The 20581-nt window shown below is 40.6% G+C and overlaps 1 protein-coding gene across 3 annotated transcripts in view; it reads right to left on the bottom strand.

The window, feature by feature from the left end:
- Positions 1–20581, bottom strand: part of rbpjb (recombination signal binding protein for immunoglobulin kappa J region b) — a 104271-nt gene that overhangs the window by 40486 nt on the left and 43204 nt on the right. For all 3 annotated transcript variants that reach the window (XM_043693566.2, XM_043693595.2, XM_043693575.2), the window contains exon 4: positions 8783–8948. In XM_043693566.2, coding sequence (XP_043549501.1) covers positions 8783–8948 — 166 coding nt within the window. The remainder of the gene's footprint in view (positions 1–8782; positions 8949–20581) is intronic.

The following is a 20581-nucleotide window of genomic DNA, read 5'->3' as shown; positions in this document are numbered from 1 at the left end:
CAAGACAACCACTATATCCCTGGTGCCAAAGAAACATTAGACAATGTGCCTTAATGATTACTGCCCAGTGGCTCTGACATCCATCATCCTTCAAAAGCACACATCCAATCCAGCCTCCCAGACTGCCTTGATCTGCTAAAATTCATCTACCATCACAATAGGTCTTTAACAGGTGCCATCTCCCTGGCTCTAAGCTCATCACTGAACAAGAGATGGCATCAGTGTCCTTAGAGAACAATTGGATCAACTGCAATTGGTAGACCGTAAATCAGTGTGGACAGGTGACAACACCTCCTCCATAATAATTTTCAACACCAGGGCCCCACAAGGCTGCATACTCAACCCACTACTATATTCTTTACACACTTAAAATTATGTGGCGAAATTCAGCTTTAATTACCTTTACACATTTACTGATGACATCACCATTGTGGATCACATCTCAAACAGCTTTGAGGCAGAGTACAGGAAAGAGATACAGTTTAATGGCATGGTGTAACGACAACAATCTCTCCCTCAATGTCACTGACTTTACCAAATGCAGAAGACACACTTGTCTGTATCAATGCTACTGAGGTGGAGGTGGTCAAGAGCTTCAAGATCCTTGGAGTAAATATCACTAATCTACCCTGGGGTCCATCCACACCAATGCTGCAGTCAAGAAAGCACACTAATACCTCTACTTCCTGAGAGGGTTAAAGAAATTCAGCATGAAATTCACAAAGACTCTTAGCAAGTTTTATAGATAAACCATAGAAAGCATTCTACCTGGATACATTACATCTTGGCATGGAAATTGCTCTGCCCAAAACCACAAGAAATTACAGAGATGTGAACACAACACAGTCAATCATGAAATTCAGCCCTCTTTCCTACTGCCTCAGGAAAGTGGCCAAAGACCCCTCTCACCACCTCTTCCATCAGGCAGAAAATACAAAAGTTTGAAAACACGTACAAATAGATTCTGCCCTGCTATCAGACTTGTGAACGGACGTCTCATTAAGAGTTGACCTTTCTCTGGACCTTCTCTGTAACTGTAACACTAACTGCATTCTGTCCTATTACCCTGATGTACTTAGATAAAGTATAAATTGTCAGGTTAGCATGCAAAACAAGGCTTTTCACCATATCTCGGTACATGTGACAACAATAAATCAAATCAAAATCAAATAGCGTGCTCCATCTGCTCTAAGTGGTAAGTCAAACAGTTCAAATACTTGGAATCAGAACATCTGCATGAAGTGACTCCAGCTGAAACTAATAAAAGCCCAAGTTCTGAAGTGGCAGCTGGGGACACTGTAGAGCACCCACAAGGCTGAATGTATCATTGATGGCACAGGTAGACATGGTGACTCCGCAGGCTGAGATTCCATGGGCAGAGGGGGAATGGATGACATTGCAGTTCAGGGAATCCTATGGCCATCCTCTGCACAATGGATGTATCACTTTGGATACTGACATGGGGAATGGCCTGTCAGAGGCAAGTATCAACTGTCAAATTTATTGCAACATTGTTGGCTCTGCTGCTAGGAGGAGGAAGAATAAGTGTGGTAATGCTACAATAGGTGATTCATTCACAAGGGGAAAAAAATGTTTCTTTGGCAGCAAACAAGACTCTAGGATGCTCTAGGGTCAAGGATATCTTGGGAGTGGTTACAGGACATTCTGGAGTGGGAGAGTCAACACCCAATGGTCACAGCACACGTCAGTACCAAAGGAATGAGTCCTAAAAGAATACAGTGGGGATTGTATATAGAACCCCAAACTGTAATAGAAATGTTGGGGAAGGCATTTAACAGAAAATTAGAGAGTCAAACAATAAGGTAAAGATGTAATTATGGTCAAATTGAATCTGCATGTAGATCAAATAGCTTATATGATAACATTCTCACACTTCGTGACCTGCTGTACTTTTCCAGCAACACATTTTTCAGCTCTGATCTCCAGCATCTGCAGTCCTCGCTTTCTCCTTACTGAAAGATAACCAACAATATAGCTACCATTTCTACAGTCACTCCTTTAGTATTCTGGGATGCAGTGCATCCAGTTAAGGGGATTTATCGGCCTCTAATCCCATCAATATTCCTGACCCCATTTCCCTACTAACCCTGATTTTCTCCCATTTTCCCTCTCTGGATCTCACGTTCCCTAACATTTTGGGGATTTTATTTATATCCTCCTTTGTGAAGACAGAATCAAAACATTTATTTAACTAGCCTGCCTTCTCTTTATTCCCATTATAACTTCTCTTGTTTCTCACTGTTCTCACTAGCCATTTTCTCTCCACACACTTATCGAAGCTTTTGTAATCGATTTATTCCTCAAGCTTAGAGTCATAATCTACATTTCTTCTCAATCTCTTTGTCCTCCTTTGCAGAAATTTAAATTGCTCCCAATCTTCTCTTTTTGGCCAATTTGTATGCCTTTCCACTGATCAAATACTCTTCCGTACTTCCCTTGTTAGCCATGGTCAGACCATCTTTCCTTTTTTTTCCCCGCCAGACAGCAATTATGATTAGATTAGATTACTTAGTGTGGAAACAGGCCCTTCGGCCCAACAAGTCCACACCGACCCAGACCCATTCCCCTACATTTATCCCTGCATCTAACACTATGGGCAATTTAGCATGGCCAATTCACCTAACCTGCACAGTTTTGGACTGTGGGAGGAAACCAGAGCACCCGGAGGAAACCCACACAGTCAGTCGCCTGAGGCGGGAATTGAACCAGAGTCTCTGGCGCTGTGAGGCAGCAGTGCTAACCACTGTGCCATCGTGCCGCCCACAGGAATTAACAATTCTTGCAGTTCATTTAGGTGCCCTTTAAATGCTTACCATTGCCTATCTACCATCATCCCTTCAGTAACGTTGCCCAATTTACAATAGCCAGCTCACACTTCATATCACTGTAGCTTCCTGCATTCAGATTCAGGATCCTACCTCAGAATGAACCACGTAACTGCGCATCTTAATTAAGAACTCCATCATATTATGGTCACTTTTCCTCAAGGAGCTTCACACAGCTAGATTGACAATTATTTCTTTCTCTTTACACAATTCCCAATCTAGGATGGCCCTTTCCTCAACACGTTGATCCAGAAAACCATTTCTGACACACTCCAGGAATTCTACTGAACTGGACCGGATTTGATTTGCCCAACCTATAGTTCCTATGGATTGGAGGGAGGAAATTGTAACACCACAATGAAAAGAAGATAGAAAGGAAACAGTTAGAGACCAGTTAACCTGCCACCATGCAAAAATGCTTAATTAAGATTTAATAACAGAGCACTTGGAAAACAGTAACAGGATTGGACAGCGTCAGCATGGATGGACGAAAGGGAAATATAGCTCAACAAAGCTACTGGAACTTTTCAATTATATAATTAATAAAATTGATAAGAGGGAAGCACTGTATGAGATTTACTTAGACTTTCAGAAAGCTTTCAACAAGGTCCCACATGAGCGATTAGCACAAAATTAAAGCGCATAATGGTGCACTGACATGGATAGAGAACTGGTTGGCAAACAGGGAACAAAGTAGGAATAAATAGGTCTTTTTCTGAATGGTAGGCAGTGACTATTGGAGTACCACAGGGACCACAGCTATTCAAAACATATATTAATGATTTAGATGAGAGAACGAAATGTAATATTGTTACGAAGTTGAAGGCGTGTACTGTACTTTTAGGAGTGAATGCTGTTCTGCACTGAGAGCTTCCAAGAGCAGTCTCAGTGTACTGGAAATTGAAAATATGTTACATTTGGCTGTGAAATAAATACCTGAGTTGGTTGCTATTTTGACAACAATTCAAATTTAACCAGTTTAAATTATGCTCCAAGATACTAAACCCAATCGAGTTTGAATTTATTGCTGTGCCAACATTGAATCAATGAAACAATCTGATGTTGGGAATATAAAAAAGGCAGGCAGTTTGAAAATCAGACAGTAACTGCCACTGAGAGAAACCCAACACATTGAAACATTGTACCAAAAGGTACATTTTCCCATTTGAAACACATTTGTACTAAAAGATGACAATCCAGGGATATCTTCAGCCAGAAGAAAGACACCAATGACGACAGCCGCTGTATGGTTTTGAAATTAGGTTGTCGCAATTTTAAGAAGTGTGTTATTGGAACATTATATTGTTATAGATTTGGAGGCAGGTAATAAGCAGCTAAGAGAAAGGGGAACTTAGAGTTGTGAACAGTTGCTGTTGAAACGTTCACTTTTAGAATTAAATAAATTCATACTATTGATATTATTTTCTTTAAATAGTAGAATTTGGGAGTTCTCTGTCACTCATTTTACAGATTACAAGGTGAACAATGTCTCCAAGTTTGCAGACCCACAAAGACAGATGGGAGGATGAACTGTGAGGACGCAGCAGAGATACTTCATTGTGATTTGGACATGTTGAGTGGAAAATGTATGGCAGGTGAAACAATGTGGTTAAATGTGAAGTTATCTACTTTGATAACAAAAATGAAGGAGATTATCTGGATGCCAATAAAGTGGGAAAGGGAAGGTGCAATGAGATCTGGGTGTCCTTGTATACCAGTTGCTGAATATGCAGCAGGTGAAGGCAAGTGTGTTTGTTAGCTTTCATATTGAGAGGATTTGAGTACAGGAGCAGAGATGCCTTGTTGCAATTGTACAGAGCCTTGGTCAGATGGCACCTTGAGAACAGCTTTTGTTTTTTTAGCAGAGGATGGATGTTCTAGCCAGAGGAAGTGTAACAAAAATTTACCAGACTAATTCCTGGGATGGCAGGAGTGACATGAATAGAGACTGGATCGCTTCCAACAATATCCTTGGACTATTGAAGAACAAGGGGGTTTTCATACATTGGTTCTGCTATAATGTGGTTGCGGAGAAAGTGAGGTCTGCAGATGCTGGAGATCAGAGCTGGAAATGTGTTGCTGGAAAAGCGCAGCAGGTCAGGCAGCATCCAGGGAACAGGAGAATCGACGTTTCGGGCATAAGCCCTTCTTCAGGAATGAGGAAAGTTTGTCCAGCAGGCTAAGATAAAAGGTAGGAGGAGGGACTTGGGGGAGGGGCGTTGGAAATGTGATAGGTGGAAAGAGGTCAAGGTGAGGGTGAAAGGTCAGACTGGGGTGGGGGCAGAGAGGTCGGGAAGAAGATTGCAGGTTAGGAAGGCGGTGCTGAATTCGATGGATTTGACTGAGACAGGGTGGGGGGAGGGGAAATGAGGAAACTGGTGAAATCCGAGTTCATCCCTTGTGGTTGGAGGGTTCCTAGGCGGAAGATGAGGCGTTCTTCCTCCAACTGTCGTTTTGTTGTGGTCTGACGATGGAGGAGTCCAAAGACCTGCATATCCTTGGTGGAGTGGGAGGGGGAATTGAAATGTTGAGCTACAGGGTGGTTGGGTTGGTTGGTCCGGGTGTCCCAGAGGTGTTCTCTGAAACGCTCCGCAAGTAGCTGGCCTGTCTCCCCAATATAGAGGAGGCCACATCGGGTGCAGAGGATGCAATAGATGATGTGTGTGGAGGTGCAGGTGAATCTGTGGCGGATATGGAAGTTTCCTTTGGGGCCTTGGAGGGAGGTGAGGGGCGAGGTGTGGGCGCAAGTCTTGCACCTCCTGCGGTTGCAGGGGAAGGTGCCGGGAGTGGAGGTTGGGTTGGTGAGGGGTGTGGATCTGACAAGGGAGTCACAGAGGGAGTGGTCTTTACGGAATGCTGATAGGGGAGGGGAGGGAAATATATCCTTGGTGGTGGGGTCCGTTTGGAGGTAGCGGAAATGATGGCGGATGATGCGCTGTACATGGAGATTGGTGATTGCTCCAATCTCATGCAATTCCATGTTATAAGAAAATCTCGTAATAGCAGCATCATTTAAATGTTCAAGCTATAACAAGTGTCCCCAATTCGTCAATCATGTTTGAATTTGTATAAATGAAACACGCTTTATAGCAGAGCAACCTATACAAACCTATAAAACTTAACAGAACTAGATAGGCAATCACAGGAAGGATGTTCACAACGACTGGTGAGTTCAGAGTCATGGATCACATTTTAAGGATGTGGAGTAGTCATTTAGGGTTTAGATGAGGAGAACTGTTTTCACCTGCAGAGTAGCGAGCAATTAGAATTATCTGCCACAAAAAATGAGGCCAAAATTTTGAATGCTTTCAAGGAGGGGTTAGATATCATTCTCAGGGCTAAAGGATAAGGTTCGAGGAGAAACAAAGAACACAGTCCTGATTTGCATGATCAGTCACGATCATGTTGAACGACACAACAGACTGAAAGGGCCTACGCCTGCTCCTAGTTTATAAGCTTTATTGAGTTTCATCAACTCCTCTGGCAGAAAGTCCAACTTTACCCAAAGAATAAATAAGCATCTCTTCTATTTTCAAAGAACAATGAAATTGATGGCAATGAAAACCAGACTCTACCCAAAGAATGGACTTTTGATGAAGCTTATGACTTGTGGTAGGGGGACAGCCTGTCAAAAGTGTCATGTAAGCAGAACCAAGTGCAGAAAAAGCTTGTCAGCATGCAAGCCATAATATAACCTTTAAAATTATGAATTAGTAAGGGTGAATAATTATGCAGATTATGAACAGAGTCATACAACATGGAAACAGACCCTTCATTCAAACCAGACCATGCTGAACATGTTCCCAGAACAAATTAGACCCAGTGCCAGCATTTGGAAATATCTCTCCAAACCTTTCCTATTCATGTCCCTATCCAAATGTCTTTTAAATGTTGTAACTCTACCTGCATCCATTTCTTCTGGCAGTTCATTCCACACACTAACCACTGTGTAAAAACAAAAAGTTGCTCATGTCCTTTTTAAATATCTTCCTCCTTTCACGTTAGAAGTATGCCTCTTAGTTTTGAACTCCCCCACCCTGGGGAAAACACCCTTGCTATTCACCTTCTCTATGATTTTAGAAACCTCTATGGTCGCCCCACAACCTCCAACACTCTAGCGAAAAGTCATCTCAGCTTATCCAGCCTCACCTTAAAACTCAAACCCTCCAAACCTGGCAAATCAAGTTAGTTCAAAACAGCTAAGCCTCAGGATGGCTGTTGAAAGCATGTTGAAAAAAACGAGAACACAGGAACTACCAGCACAAGAAAATAAACCTCTCAAACTGTAGAAATCTGAACCACATTCATAAGTAAAGTTGCCCTGAAATGTCTTTCATTACAGGAGACAATATATTCTCTGTAAGGGGAGCAATATGAATCTCCAAATAAAGCCACATTTGTGAAACAACTTGAGGGATGGGCAACCAAAAGAAAACACATTAGGTAGAACAGCATTTATTCATGTGATGGTTGAATAAATCGTTAAAGTCAGATTCAAATGAACATAGCCGGTCATCCAGCACCTCAAACGCATTCCAGCATTAAACTTAATCATGGCATCCCAACTCAATGCCCCAACAATAATGCCAAAGAAAATTTGTTAATCTGTAAAATTTCAAATGAATTAGCTGTCAGAGGAAGTGGTGGAGGCTAGTACAATTCCAACATTGAAAAGACATTTGGATGGGTACATGATTAGGAAGGGTTTAGCAGGATATAGGCCAAATGCGGACAAATGGGATTAGATTGATTTAGGATATCTGGTTGGACTGAAAAGTCTGTTTCCCTGCTGCACATCTCTAGGACTCTATTTGCCCCAGTATCTAGAGCATATTGGGAGAGCAATTTACATAATTTCATTATCGTTAGCAAAGGCATTTCCTAGTTTCTCTATTAAGATCATGGAATCCCTACAGCGTGGATTAAATGATAACATTTTATTTATAGTATCAAGTGTTCTCATCCTTATTCCCCTACCAGAGGAATATTTCCCTGAAAGTACCTTGTTGAATTCTTTAACATTTAAAACCAATCAAATCACCCCCTCAATCTTCTGTACTCCAGGAATCAAATACAAATTTACACAAACTGTCCTCATAAGTTTCCAAACCACAATAACATGCAGAAGAATTTGAACTACACTGTCAAAGTATATTTTCTTTGTGATGTACACAATGAAATGTAGTCCTCTGGACTGGGTCTACCTGAGGCCCTGTGAAACTATTCCAAAAACATTCATTTTGTAACCAAGCCCCCTTCAAATAAAGATGAAAACTATTTTAGACTTTGTTCTGTCAATCTGTTTAGACATACCTCCATGGCCATCACATCCCGAGGTGGGACTTGAACCCTGACCTTCTAACGTTGGAAGTAGGGATACTACGGCTGTGCCACAAGACCCACCATAACTCACTAAACTTGTTAATAACCTTTTTGCACCTGTTTATTAGCTGAGCCACTAAAGATGACCACACACGTGATTTTCAAATGCAGCTGATCTTTGAATCTAAGCCAGCTCTCAAATCCTGTAAGTCTGCATCTCAACAGCTGCTTTACTTTTCACTTCTACTAGCTTCCTAGGTAAAATATTGCAGTTATTGTCCAAGAACATAAAAGTAAAAATATGGACAGAAAAAAATGAATGCTATGAGAAGTTTCCATTCTGCTTATTTTACTAAGCTTTATTTCCAATATTTCATATGGTCCACAGAATTCTCAGACCATATTGTGCTGAATGAATGATATTGTAACCTCATCAAAATATCGCTTGATGCAAAACACAGCCAATAAACTAGTTAGTTTGGAGTGTATTTGCAACTAGTTTGCACCAGTAGACTATTTCAAACAAAAATATACAAGATGTACTTTAAATCCATGTTTGTTGTTTATCGTTGTACTTGCAACACAGTCATGCTTATTACTTAATAGGACTCTACCTTTCCTTCCAAGTTAAGTTGCTGCATTTCTTGGTCACTATTTCCAATTCCAATAAATGCACATGGCTGTGATTCTTGTTCGTTGCATCCATCTCGCTCCATCTGATCTTTCTTTTTCTTCCAGCCACTGCCCATTAGATATACACATGGAGGGGGGCAGAAAAATCTGCAATATAAAACATTCAAAATGTTTAACTAATATGAATATGCTAGCCTTGGATTGAAATACATGAATACCAGTACCCCAAGTGGTATTTAATCCGATTTCCACTTCAGCTCCAAAATCTGATCACTTTCTGGCATGTTCTTGGTTTTCATGTGCAATGGCCAATTCAAATGGATCAAAATGAAACTGAACAGCCACTCAATCATTCTTCCCCTTCAAGTTCATAGATCACAGAATCCCTGCAAAGTGAAAAAAAGACCATTTGGCCCAAAAGGTCCATACCGACCCATTCCCCCATTACTCTACAGTTACCCCTGACTAATGCACCTAACCTACACATCCCTGAATACATTTACCTGACCTACACATCTTTGGAAACCCATGCAGACACGAGGAGACTGTCTGTTTGGAGTTTGCAGAGTCTCCAGAGGCTGGATTTGAACCCGGGTCTCAGGCATTGAGGCAGCTGTGCTAACTGCTGAGCCACCATGCTGCCCAAAGTTATAACACCACCTTTCCGGGCCTCTTCTGATATTTACTAGCTGCCAAGTCAGTGTAATGATGCACACAACTTTGCATTGCAAATGCTTTCTTCTGAAAATAAACCCGAATTGCAACAGCATTTTGTCAAGTACATATTTTAGCAAATATGCCATGACACTGCAGCCGAGTTAACACAGAATGGTACAACACAGGAAGGGGCCCTCAGCTCACGGTACTGTGCCAAACTGGACACCAAATTAAGTTAAATCTTTTCAGTCTGCTCTTGACTTACATCTTTTCATTCCTTGCACATTTGTACTTTTCTAAAAACACCTTAAAACCCCTATCGTATCTGCCTCCACTACCACCAATCCCTGGAAGCGCGATCCGGACTCTTACCACTCTAAAGAAAACTTGCTCCTCACCTCTGTTTTTAGCTTTCCCATCTCTCACTTAAATGCATGTCCACTCCTAGTATTCGACATTTCAATTCTGGGAAAAAAACGACTCCAACTGTCAACCCTATCTACACATTTCAATTTTGTAGACTTTTATAAAGTCACCATCCATCTTCTGTCATTCCAGAGAAACAATATTTGTTTGTCTCGCCTCTCTAGTCTAGAAGTCTCAACCTCTAACTCAAGCAGCATCCTGGTAGACTTCTTCTGCACCTTCTCCAAAGCCTCCACATCCTTCCCATAATGTGGCAACCAGAATTGAACAATACTCTTAAGTGCAGCCTAACCAAAGTCTTATAAAGCTGCAAGACACCCTGATCTAGTAGTCAATGCCCGACCAATAAAGGCAAGCATGCCATAACACCTTCTTTACTGTTGTAACTACTTGTATGCCCACTTTCAGGGAGCTATGGACTTCAAGTCTAATATAGTGGTGTACATTAATGATGTTCGCAGTCCTGCCATGAAATGGATAATTTTCCTTAGCATTTGATCTTCCAAAGTGCAGCACTACCACAAAATGCCATAGTTTTATTTGACCAACCAATACTACTGTACACTTCTTTATAGTTCTGCAATGTATTGCAATTTTATAACTTTGTCAAACCAACTCACTAAATGAATTAGAGTAAACTAGGACTACAGGAGCTGTTAATTAGATATTACTTTTCAATACTGTATTCTTTAAACAACCATTTTGCGTTACTATTTCTTGCATCACAAGTTTCAACTTACAGTCCCAAATGTTTGTAAAGGGAAAATGACTTCATGATGGCTAAGTAGATGTTGTCTTACCAATCCGTTCAGTGATGTTATTATATATCGCTAGAACAGGTGGGATGTGAACGCAGGCCTCTTGGTCCAGAGGTTGGGACACTATCACTGCACAGGAGCTCTAATAGTGACTATGCAAACATAACTTAAAACCACAGGTTAGTTGACCTCAACAGCAATTTTAAAAAAACAATTCATTTCAGAGAAGCAGAGTCAACACAGGGAAAGTTAAGTGATTTGTTAAAAACTAGCCATTTGTAGTTCCCCCCCCCCCCACAAGATGTTGAACAAAATATAGCACCTTGGATTTCCATGAAAATGAATTTATCCTAACAAAAAATGGGACTGAGGATATAAAATCAGTAAGTTGTTCTAGTTATTCTGAACAGAAGTATTCTATAGAGAAGTAGAACTACTCTGGACCTTATAACAGTGCTCACTTCTGCAGTTTTCTTGTGGCTTACCTTTCAGGTCTTTCTGAACACATGAATGAGAGGGGGGTAGCTACATTTTCACTGGAAGAATAAGGAAGCAATTGAATGCTGCACATCTGGGTGGCGTTGAGAAACAAGGCAAACTCAAAGTACAAATACAATCATTAAAAATTGTATCACAGGTTAGTACAAGGGGCATGGACAGGATAAACAAACAAGGTCTTTTCCTTGGGTTCGGTGGGGGTGGGGGAAGAGGAGAGAACTAAAGGGTTTAGGGTTAGGGTGAAAGGGGAGGATATAAAAGGTGCTTAAGGGGCATCATTTTCCATGCAGAGGGTGGTGCATGTATGCAATGAGCTGCCACAGGAATTGATGGAGGCAGCAACATTTAAATGGCATCTGGATCAGTAATATGAATAGGAAGGGTTGAGAGAGACGTGGGACACATGCTGGCAAATGGAGCTAGATTTATGTCGATTATCTGGTCGGTATGGACAGGATGGACCAAAAGGTCTATTGCCGTGCTGTATACCCCTATGACTCTATAACCAAATAATTAAGAATTTATGAAATTTGCTACACAGAAAAATTAGGTGAAAGGATAGGACAGAGCTACAATGACAGATACTTAAAGGGATATTTCAGAACACAAAATAGCTTAATCTGCACAAGAAAAAAAATCCAGGGATTTCTACCTTTCTGTAGTTAGGTAGAAATGTTAACAATAAAACGTAAAGACAAGTGCCTTGTCCTTGTGGACTTCATCTTACAGGGGGTTATAGAAATAGTGGATACATTTGTGAAAATTAAAACCAAAGTCCTTGGATTTGGGGAGGGTCTAAATAGATTGATGAAAGCGAAAGCAGGGAGACAAACTGTGGGAAACTACAGGCCTTTAGCAGATGAAACTGCTCCTGTATCATGTGGAATACGACAGAGTATCAGTGACTTTAGAGAATAACGTAAATGCATAGGAGACAGTACAAGGCTTTACACGGCCTATGCATAAAGGTTGGACAGGTTAGGTTCATATCTGCTACAGTTTAGAAGACTAACAGGTGACTTAATTGAAACAAAGATCCTGAGGAGTCTTGGCATTGTAGAGGAGGACAGGATGTTTCATCATGTAGGAGAATCTGGAAATTAAGGTCTTGTTTTAAAAATCATGGGTCACCAACTTCAGACAAAGGTGAGGTGAGACTTTATTTTGAGCACCAAAAGTCTTTGAATGTTCCCATCATCTTTTCAGAAAGAAAACGACTTGTTGCATATTTTGAAGGCAGGGGTAGACAGATTCTTGTTAAATAAGGGGGTGTAAAAGGTTATCATGGGTCGGTGAGAATGTGAATTTGCAGTTACCATCACAGCTGTCATTGAAAGGCGGAGCAGGCTTGACAGACTGAATGGCCGCGGAGGTTTGATGCTTGGTTTATTTCAGAAAGACATTAGCTTCCATACACAAGGTGAATAGTTCATTGTCTGTTCTCAGTGTTATAACAATTGGGGTGAGGCAATTGGGGTGGGGCAAGCGTCCATCTTGCTTCTCACACTTGATAATCAAAAATCATGCATGGCTGTGAAATGAATTAATATTGAAGGGGAAATAATGGTGGAGCAGGCTTGATAGACTGAATGGCTTACTCCTAATTTATAGGATTTTATGTTCATATTTAAAATGCAATATTCCCAACACACAGCTTTGCTGATATTGTCCAAACTCAAGCTTCCAGTTCCATTTTTCAAACATGAAGCTAAATTTATTTAAATTTCATTTATTTTTAAAACTTCTCTTGGTCCTTGATCAAGTTTTACTTTAAAATTTCTGACACTTCAAAATAAAATTTTCACTTGACAGTGGTACCAATGAATGTTTGCGCTTTGCTACAAAGGTATACATATCAAAGTACAAAATTCCAATAATTCTCAAAATTACTCACCTGTGGTTATTAAACAAAAGGATTTCAAATGTAACCTGTTGCTGATTTCCTGCTCATGTTAAACCATGCTATAGTAAATTCTTAGAACCTGAATTCTTAAAACTAACTGTTGTGGTTAACCAGCAGAGTCAATTTCCTCCGGTGTATGACACGTTATTTACCTAACATTCTTGTTGTGTGCTTTGACTATTTTAGGCATCTACACTGGAAGTAGTTGAATTTCTTTCTAATGGCTTTGTTGCCATATTTCTGAAACACTAAAATTAAACACTATTACATTTAAAAAGTTTCATTATTTCCCCTCAATAATAATTCATTTCACAGCCATGCATGATTTTTGATTATCAAGTATGAGAAGCAAGATGGACGCTTGCCCCACCCTAATCTAAAAAAAAATCTAATCTAATTGTTATAACACTGAGGACAATGAACTAGTCAACTTGTGTATGGAAGCTAATGTATTTCTGAAATAAACCAAGCATCAAACCTCTGAGGCAATTATTTCCCATCATCAAAATCTGAAATTGCACAATGCTCAACACAACTGATAACTCCTCTTTAATATTCCTTCACAGGATGCAAGTGGCACTGGCTAGGCCAGCCTTTGCTGCTATTCTCAAGTTTCCCTGAAGAATCTGGTAGTGATCCTTCTAAAACATCTGCCGCCCATCCTTTGCTGGTACAAAACAGTGCTGTTATGAAGGGAGTTGCAGGATTTTAACAGTGACAGTGAAGGAATGGCAAATTTGTTCCAAGTTAGGATGGTAAATGACTTGAAAAGGAGTTTGCAGATAATGTTCCCATACATCTTTGTCTTTTTAGGTAGTATAGGTCGCAGATGTAGAAGATGCTGTTGCAGAAACCTTGGCAAGTTGCTGTATCGCTACCTTGTATACAACACGTCAGGGGATGCGGTGGCAATGCGCACACTTGGGTCGGGTGAGAGGGCGAATAGGTTTGCTGATGCAGACTTTGGGCAATAGTTGGCACTGGCAGAGGTCACAATTTGGAAGGGGAGCGCATGTGACAAATAGGTCAGATACTGTACACAACCCTACAAACAAACAGCATAATATACTATACAAAAGTCAATGTGATGTGCAGCTCCAATTCCTTAAATTGAAAAGTGGAGTACCTATATTTATCTGCTCCCATTTCTATAATCACTGGTGGACTGTACTGGGACCAATCCAAAGATTGCTACCATGGAGAATCTATTACTCATCATCTTAGCTCTTTGGCCTACACTGCCATTCAATATGATTACAGCTCATCTCTCTCAACTCCATTCGTCCATCCACTCTAACTCAAGACCTATTTCAGGCTTGGAATCTCCATAACCCTCTTACGATCAGGTGATCCTCTACCACCAGGATCGTTACAGAAGTATGGACATCTTTTCATGAGCTTGGATAAAAGCTTGAAATGTAGAAGCAAAGTTTAAGCCCAGCCAAACTCTGCAATTTGTGAACCGCAGAGTCAGAATAGACAATACTCATTCAGCCAGGCCTTGAATAATCAACTTCCTGTTGAAACCAGACAGGTCTGGAACTGCCTAGCCAGACGCTAACAGCCACATGGTTTGTTGTGAAACAATTATTTTACACCTCCAGTGAACCTGCTTTGTTACAAGCATGCTACAGATCTGGCCCCACTCAGTACTAGCATTGAACACTAGCCTCAGAATAAGAGGGGATAAAAGGACAACTGGAGACCCAGCTCTCTCTGCTTTGTGCATTTGCCTCAACAGCATCTCCAGAGACCACCTCCGTGAGATGACTCGAAAACCAGAACCAGACTGAGACAAGAGAAGCTCAAATCAATGACTGCAGATCCTGAAATAACAACCAACCCTCAAAAATTGAGGAACAGAATGCTCCAGCTTTATTGAATGGTTTTACCAGTCATTTCAGATACAGCAGTAGGGACCTGAAGATAGGGTGTAGCAAATCCTCAGTCAAAACATAGATAGCTAGGTGTAGATTTGAGACAGTTTACTGAAGATCCTGTGAAGAGGTTGATACAGTTTGATAGAATTTATTTAAAGTAGAATAAGAGTCTAATAAATATTGTTTTTCCTTGACAAATTGTTCAATAAAGTATTCATTAAAGTTGTGTTGGGGCCTTCCCTGACTCTTGGCATTTTTGTCTCATGCATCACACCCCCATGTTAAAAAGGGTTACTGCGATCTGGTCGAGATTTGTCAGGGTAAATATACGCACACTTTCACTTTACAATACTATATCAATGCTTTGCTGACTTTCTAATACTGAGGGTACCTTGCCAATCTGAATTTTGTTGAGGACCATAAGTTATTATAATACTATCCCTTAGGCTTAACCCCTTCCTGAAAACAGTTGGAGCAAGAAATTCCCAAACTGTTTATTCTAATGAGCAACTTTCAAAGTTGAGCTTTGGCTCAATTATTTTAAAAAAGCACCGTAGACTAAAATCACTCATCACATGACTAGCTGCATAGAAACTGGAGAACATGCATACAACAACCACTCAAACTGCAGAAACAATCCACATTATAAACCATTGTTCTAAAATCCCACTTGCTGAAATTCTCTTCATAACTTTCATGCGCATAACCTTGCACATAATAAAGTGCACCACAGCAAAGTGCATAGTACAAACTAACTGTTCAGGACATGGAGAGCAAGTCAGGAAAGGGGACGGTCAGTTGTTTGCTGAGCTTTGAGTTTCTAGAAAATAATTGAGAGGATAGATTCACAACATGTTGAATTGCTGCAACTAATGCTGTGGTAGCGTGGAGGGAAAGTTTAGACCGCAAATTGCTGAAATGAGAGATTCTGGAGTTTGTGTGTTTGGTGGAACAGAGAAAGCCAATCCATTGTCACAAGGATCAGTTTGTGCAGAGCTATAAAACAGCAAGAGCATCAAATAGTGGTAGTAATTGTTTGCAAGCCATTGAACAGTAGCAAAGTACAGCACAATATAAATCTGGAAATTAGCGGTGTTGGTAGCAAGAGCAATACAGCAATCATAGGGGCCTTCAATCTACAGATAAATTGGGTAAACTAAATTTGCTAACGCTGTGAAGGACAAATTAATAGCACGTGTTGAGGAACCACAGAATGGATAATTTTAAATCTGGGATTGCACAATGAGAAAATGATAATTAATAATCTTGTTGTAAAGGTACCTTTATGGAAGTGTATTCATTAAATGATAATGTAAAATTCTAAGCCTGAAAGTACAATGATCATTCTGAAATTAAAGCCTACCTTGAAACAAAAATCTATGGGTAGATTTGGATTTGAGTTTTGAAGAGCCAATGAATTGTGCTCCACTAGAAATACTAAAGAGGTGTGACTGCAGACAGGAAATGGATAGCATTTGAACAGTTAATTCATGGTTTACACTAAATTCGGATTCCTTTGAAAAACAAAAATCCAATCATGACAAAAAAAATTGTTCTAGGTTAAAGGAAGACACCAATGAAGTTGGCAGAAAATCAATATAATTGCGGATGGGGAGCACTTTAAAATTCAACAAAGAAGAACCAAAAACCCTTGGAGAAAATGTCATATGAAAGTAAGCTAGCAAAGCCAGTACTGGTAGTCGCCAAGTTACGAACGGGTTCCATTCTGGATTCTATTTGAAAGTTGATTTGTATGCAAGCTAGAACACAATGTAGGACAATGTAAAGCAGTCGTTTGTAAGAACAAATTTTTTTAATGCCAGGTCAATAATTTCGCCCGTGGGGAATCATGTTGGTAAGCACAAGCATTCTTAAGTTGGATGCTCATAAATTGACAGCCCCTGTAAATGCTTTTACAAGCATGCAAATTGGAAAAGATTAGCAAAAACAAACATGAGTGAGTATGCTCCAGGCAGAGACAAGAGAATCTACAATGGGAAACAAGAAAATGCACAGAATCTAACCAAAAATGTTTCGGTCTTCAGAGAACAAGATAGAAAAAAAATCTCCCAGACCAAATGGACTAATGAGAACAAGGACTGAAAGAAATTAGCATTAATTTAAAAAATAATAGGGATATAAACGGGAATGTATGTGGATAAATCTTCTGAACCTCATGATTTCAGAACAATGGATTAGGTGGCTATAAAGATAGTGAACAGGTCGGTGGACATATAAAATCCTATGAATAAAGAACTGTTCCAGCAGACTGAAAGGCAGTGAATCTCACCTACCTATGCTTATAGGATATGATAGCAGGACATTTTGAAAGTAATGGTAGGATCGGGCAGAGTCAACGTGAATTTACGAAAGGGAAATAGTGTTGGACAAACCTGTCAAAAGGTTTTGGATGATGTAACTAGCAGAACAGAAAGGAGAACCTGTGGAGACAGTGTATTTGGATTTTCAGTAAGCCTTCAGCAAGATATTAATTTTGATACTGAACAAAATTACACCACATAGGATGTGGCAGAATAGAATCACAGTTTGAAGAGGCCCTTCAGTCTATCATGTCTGTACTGCCAAAGCTACACAAAACCTACACTATTTCCACCTTCTAAGACCACAGCCTTGAATTTTATGACTTTTCAACCTTTTGAAGGTTGAGAAGTTACCTGCTTCTATTACACACTTTAGTGCATTTCACAGCCCCACCACATTCTGCATGAAAAACATTTCCCTCAAATCCCCTCAAATATACTGCCTTCCACCTTAAAATTATGTCCCCTTTTTATTGGCCCTTCAAGTAAGGGGAACAGCTGCTTTATATTCACCTTGTCCAAGCCTCAATTATACACCTCTATCACCTCAACCTTCGCTGATCCAAAGAAAACAAGCCAAGCTTATCCAGCCTCTCTTCACAGCTAAAGTGCTCCAAGTTCAATGGTGCAATACCTTAGCAGGGATGACAGTGGAGGAACAATGGCTGATATTTCTGTGTATAATGCAGAAGATGCAGGATCAGTTCATTCCAAAAAAGAAGAAAGATCCTAGGAGGAGGCATGGGATGCCGTGGCTGACAAGGGAAGTTAAGAAAAATGTAAAGTTAAAAGAGAAAAAGTATAACATAGCAAAGATAAGTGGGAAAACAGAGGACTGGGAAGCTTTTAAAGAACAACAGAGGATTACTAAGAAGGAAATACGCAGAGAAAAAATGAGGTACGAAGGTAAACTGGCCATAAATATAAAGGAGGATAGTAAAAGCTTTTTTAGGTACGCGAAACGCAAAAAAAAGGTTAAGACTAAAATTGGGCCCTTGAAGACAGAAACAGGGGAATATATTACAGGGAACAAAGAAATGGCAGAAGAATTGAATTTGTACTTCAGATCTGTGTTCACTGGGGAAGACACAAGCAATCTCCCTGAGGTAACAGTGACTGAAGGACCTGAAGGGAATTTATATTTGCCAGGAATTGGCGTTGGAGAGACTGTTAGGTCTGAAGGTTGATAAATCCCCAGGGCCTGATGGCCTACATCCCAGGGTACTAAAGGAGGTGGCTCTAGAAATCGTGGATGCATTGATGATTATTTTCCAGAGTTCAATAGATTCAGGATCAGTTCCTGCAGATTGGAGGGTGGCAAATGTTGTACCACTTTTTAAGAAAGGTGGGCAAGAGAAAGCAGGAAATTATAGACCAGTTAGTCTGACGTCAGTGGTGGGAAAGATGCTGGAGTCAATTATAAAGGATGAAATTACGACATATCTGGATAGCAGAAACAGGATAGGTCAGAGTCAGCATGGCTTTATGAAGGGGAAATCATGCTTGACTAATCTTCTAGAATTTCTTTGAGGATGTAACTCTGAAGCTGGACAAGAGAGATCCAGTGGATGTAGTGTACCTGGACTTCCAGAAAGCTTTTGACAAAGTCCCACATAGGAGGTTAGTGAGCAAAATTAGGACACATGGTATTGGGGGCAAAGTACTAACTTGGATTGAAAATTGGTTGGCTGATAGGAAACAAAGTAGTTATAAACGGCTCCCTTTCGGAATGGCAGGTGGTGACCAGTGGGGTACCGCAGGGATCAGTGCTGGGACCGCAGCTTTTTACAATATATGTTAATGATATAGAAGATGGTATTAGTAATAACATTAGCAAATTTGCTGATGATACTAAGCTGGGTGGCAGGGTGAAATGCGAAGAGGATGTTAGGAGATTACAGGGTGACCTGGACAGGTTAGGTGAGTGGTCAGATGCAGTTTAATGTGGATAAATGTATGGTTATCCACTTTGGTGGCAAGAACAGGAAGGCAGATTACTACCTAAATGGAATCAATTTCGGTAAAGGGACAGTACAAAGAGATGTGGGTGTTCTTGTGCACCCGTCAATGAAGGCAAGCATGCAGGTACAGCAGGTAGTGAAGGCGGCTAATAGCATGCTGGCCTTCATAACAAGAGGGATTGAGTATAGAAGCAAAGAGGTTCTTCTGCAGCTGTACAGGGCCCTGGTGAGACCACACCTGGAGTACTGTGTGCAGTTCTGATCTCCAAATTTGAGGAAAGACATTCTGGCTATTGAGGCAGTGCAGGGTAGGTTCACGAGGTCAATTCCTGGAATGGCGGGATTACCTTACACTGAAAGACTGAAGCGACTGGGCTTGTATACCCTTGAGTTTAGAAGACTGAGAGGAGATCTGATCGAGACGTATAAGATTATTAAAGGATTGGACACTCTGGAGGCAGGAAACATGTTTCCACTGATGGGTGAGTGCCGAACCAGAGGACACAGCTTAAAAATACGGGGTAGATCATTTAGGACAGAGATGAGGAGCAACCTCTTCACCCAGAGTGTGGTGGCTGTGTGGAATGCTCTGCCCCAGAGGGCAGTGGAGGCCCAGTCTCTGGATTCATTTAAGAAAGAGTTGGATAGTGCTCTCAAAGATAGTGGAATCAAGGGTTATGGAGATAAGGCAGGAACAGGATACTGATTAAAGATGATCAGCCATGATCATATTGAATGGTGGTGAAGGCTCGAAGGACATAATGGCCTACTCCTGCACCTATTGTCTATTGTCTTATCTTGGCAACACTTGCTGGAAAAACTCAGTAAGGTGTGGCAGCATCTGTAGTGAGAAAGCCGAATTAATGTTTCAGATCCAGTGACCCTTCAAGCATAAACATGACTCAATTCCCATTCTGAGGAACAGTCACTGGACCTGATTTACTCTTTTACACTCTCTCTCTCTCCATCGATGCTGCCAATCCTGCTGACTTTTCCCAGCAATTTCTGATTTTGTTTCATTTTCAGCATCTGAAGTTCTTTGTTTTTTTGTTTACAGTCCAGGCAACAACCCAGTGAATCTCACCTGCAACCCCTCGAGTGTAATCACATTGAGTGTCTAGTGTGGAAACCAGAATTACACATAGTACTCCAGCTGTGATCTAAATAAAGCTTGATACACAACCTCTCTGTTCTTATAATCTATGCCTCCACTGATAAAGGCAAGTGTCCCAGATGCCTTAACTATCCTATTAACCTGCTTTGACACCTTCAGATATCTTTGAACAAACATCCCAAGATCCCTCCGCTCCTCAGCTTTATAGTATTCTACCAAACAATTACTCCTTTGTTTTGTTACTTCTATCAAATCATCTCTC

This window comes from Chiloscyllium plagiosum, unplaced genomic scaffold (genome assembly GCF_037043375.1).
Source record: "Chiloscyllium plagiosum isolate Xiang-an unplaced genomic scaffold, Cpla_swu_hap1 HiC_scaffold_1, whole genome shotgun sequence".
NCBI lineage: Eukaryota > Metazoa > Chordata > Chondrichthyes > Orectolobiformes > Hemiscylliidae > Chiloscyllium > Chiloscyllium plagiosum.
Note: the sequence above shows the minus strand (reverse complement) of the source record. Positions and strands in the feature narration are given on the sequence as shown.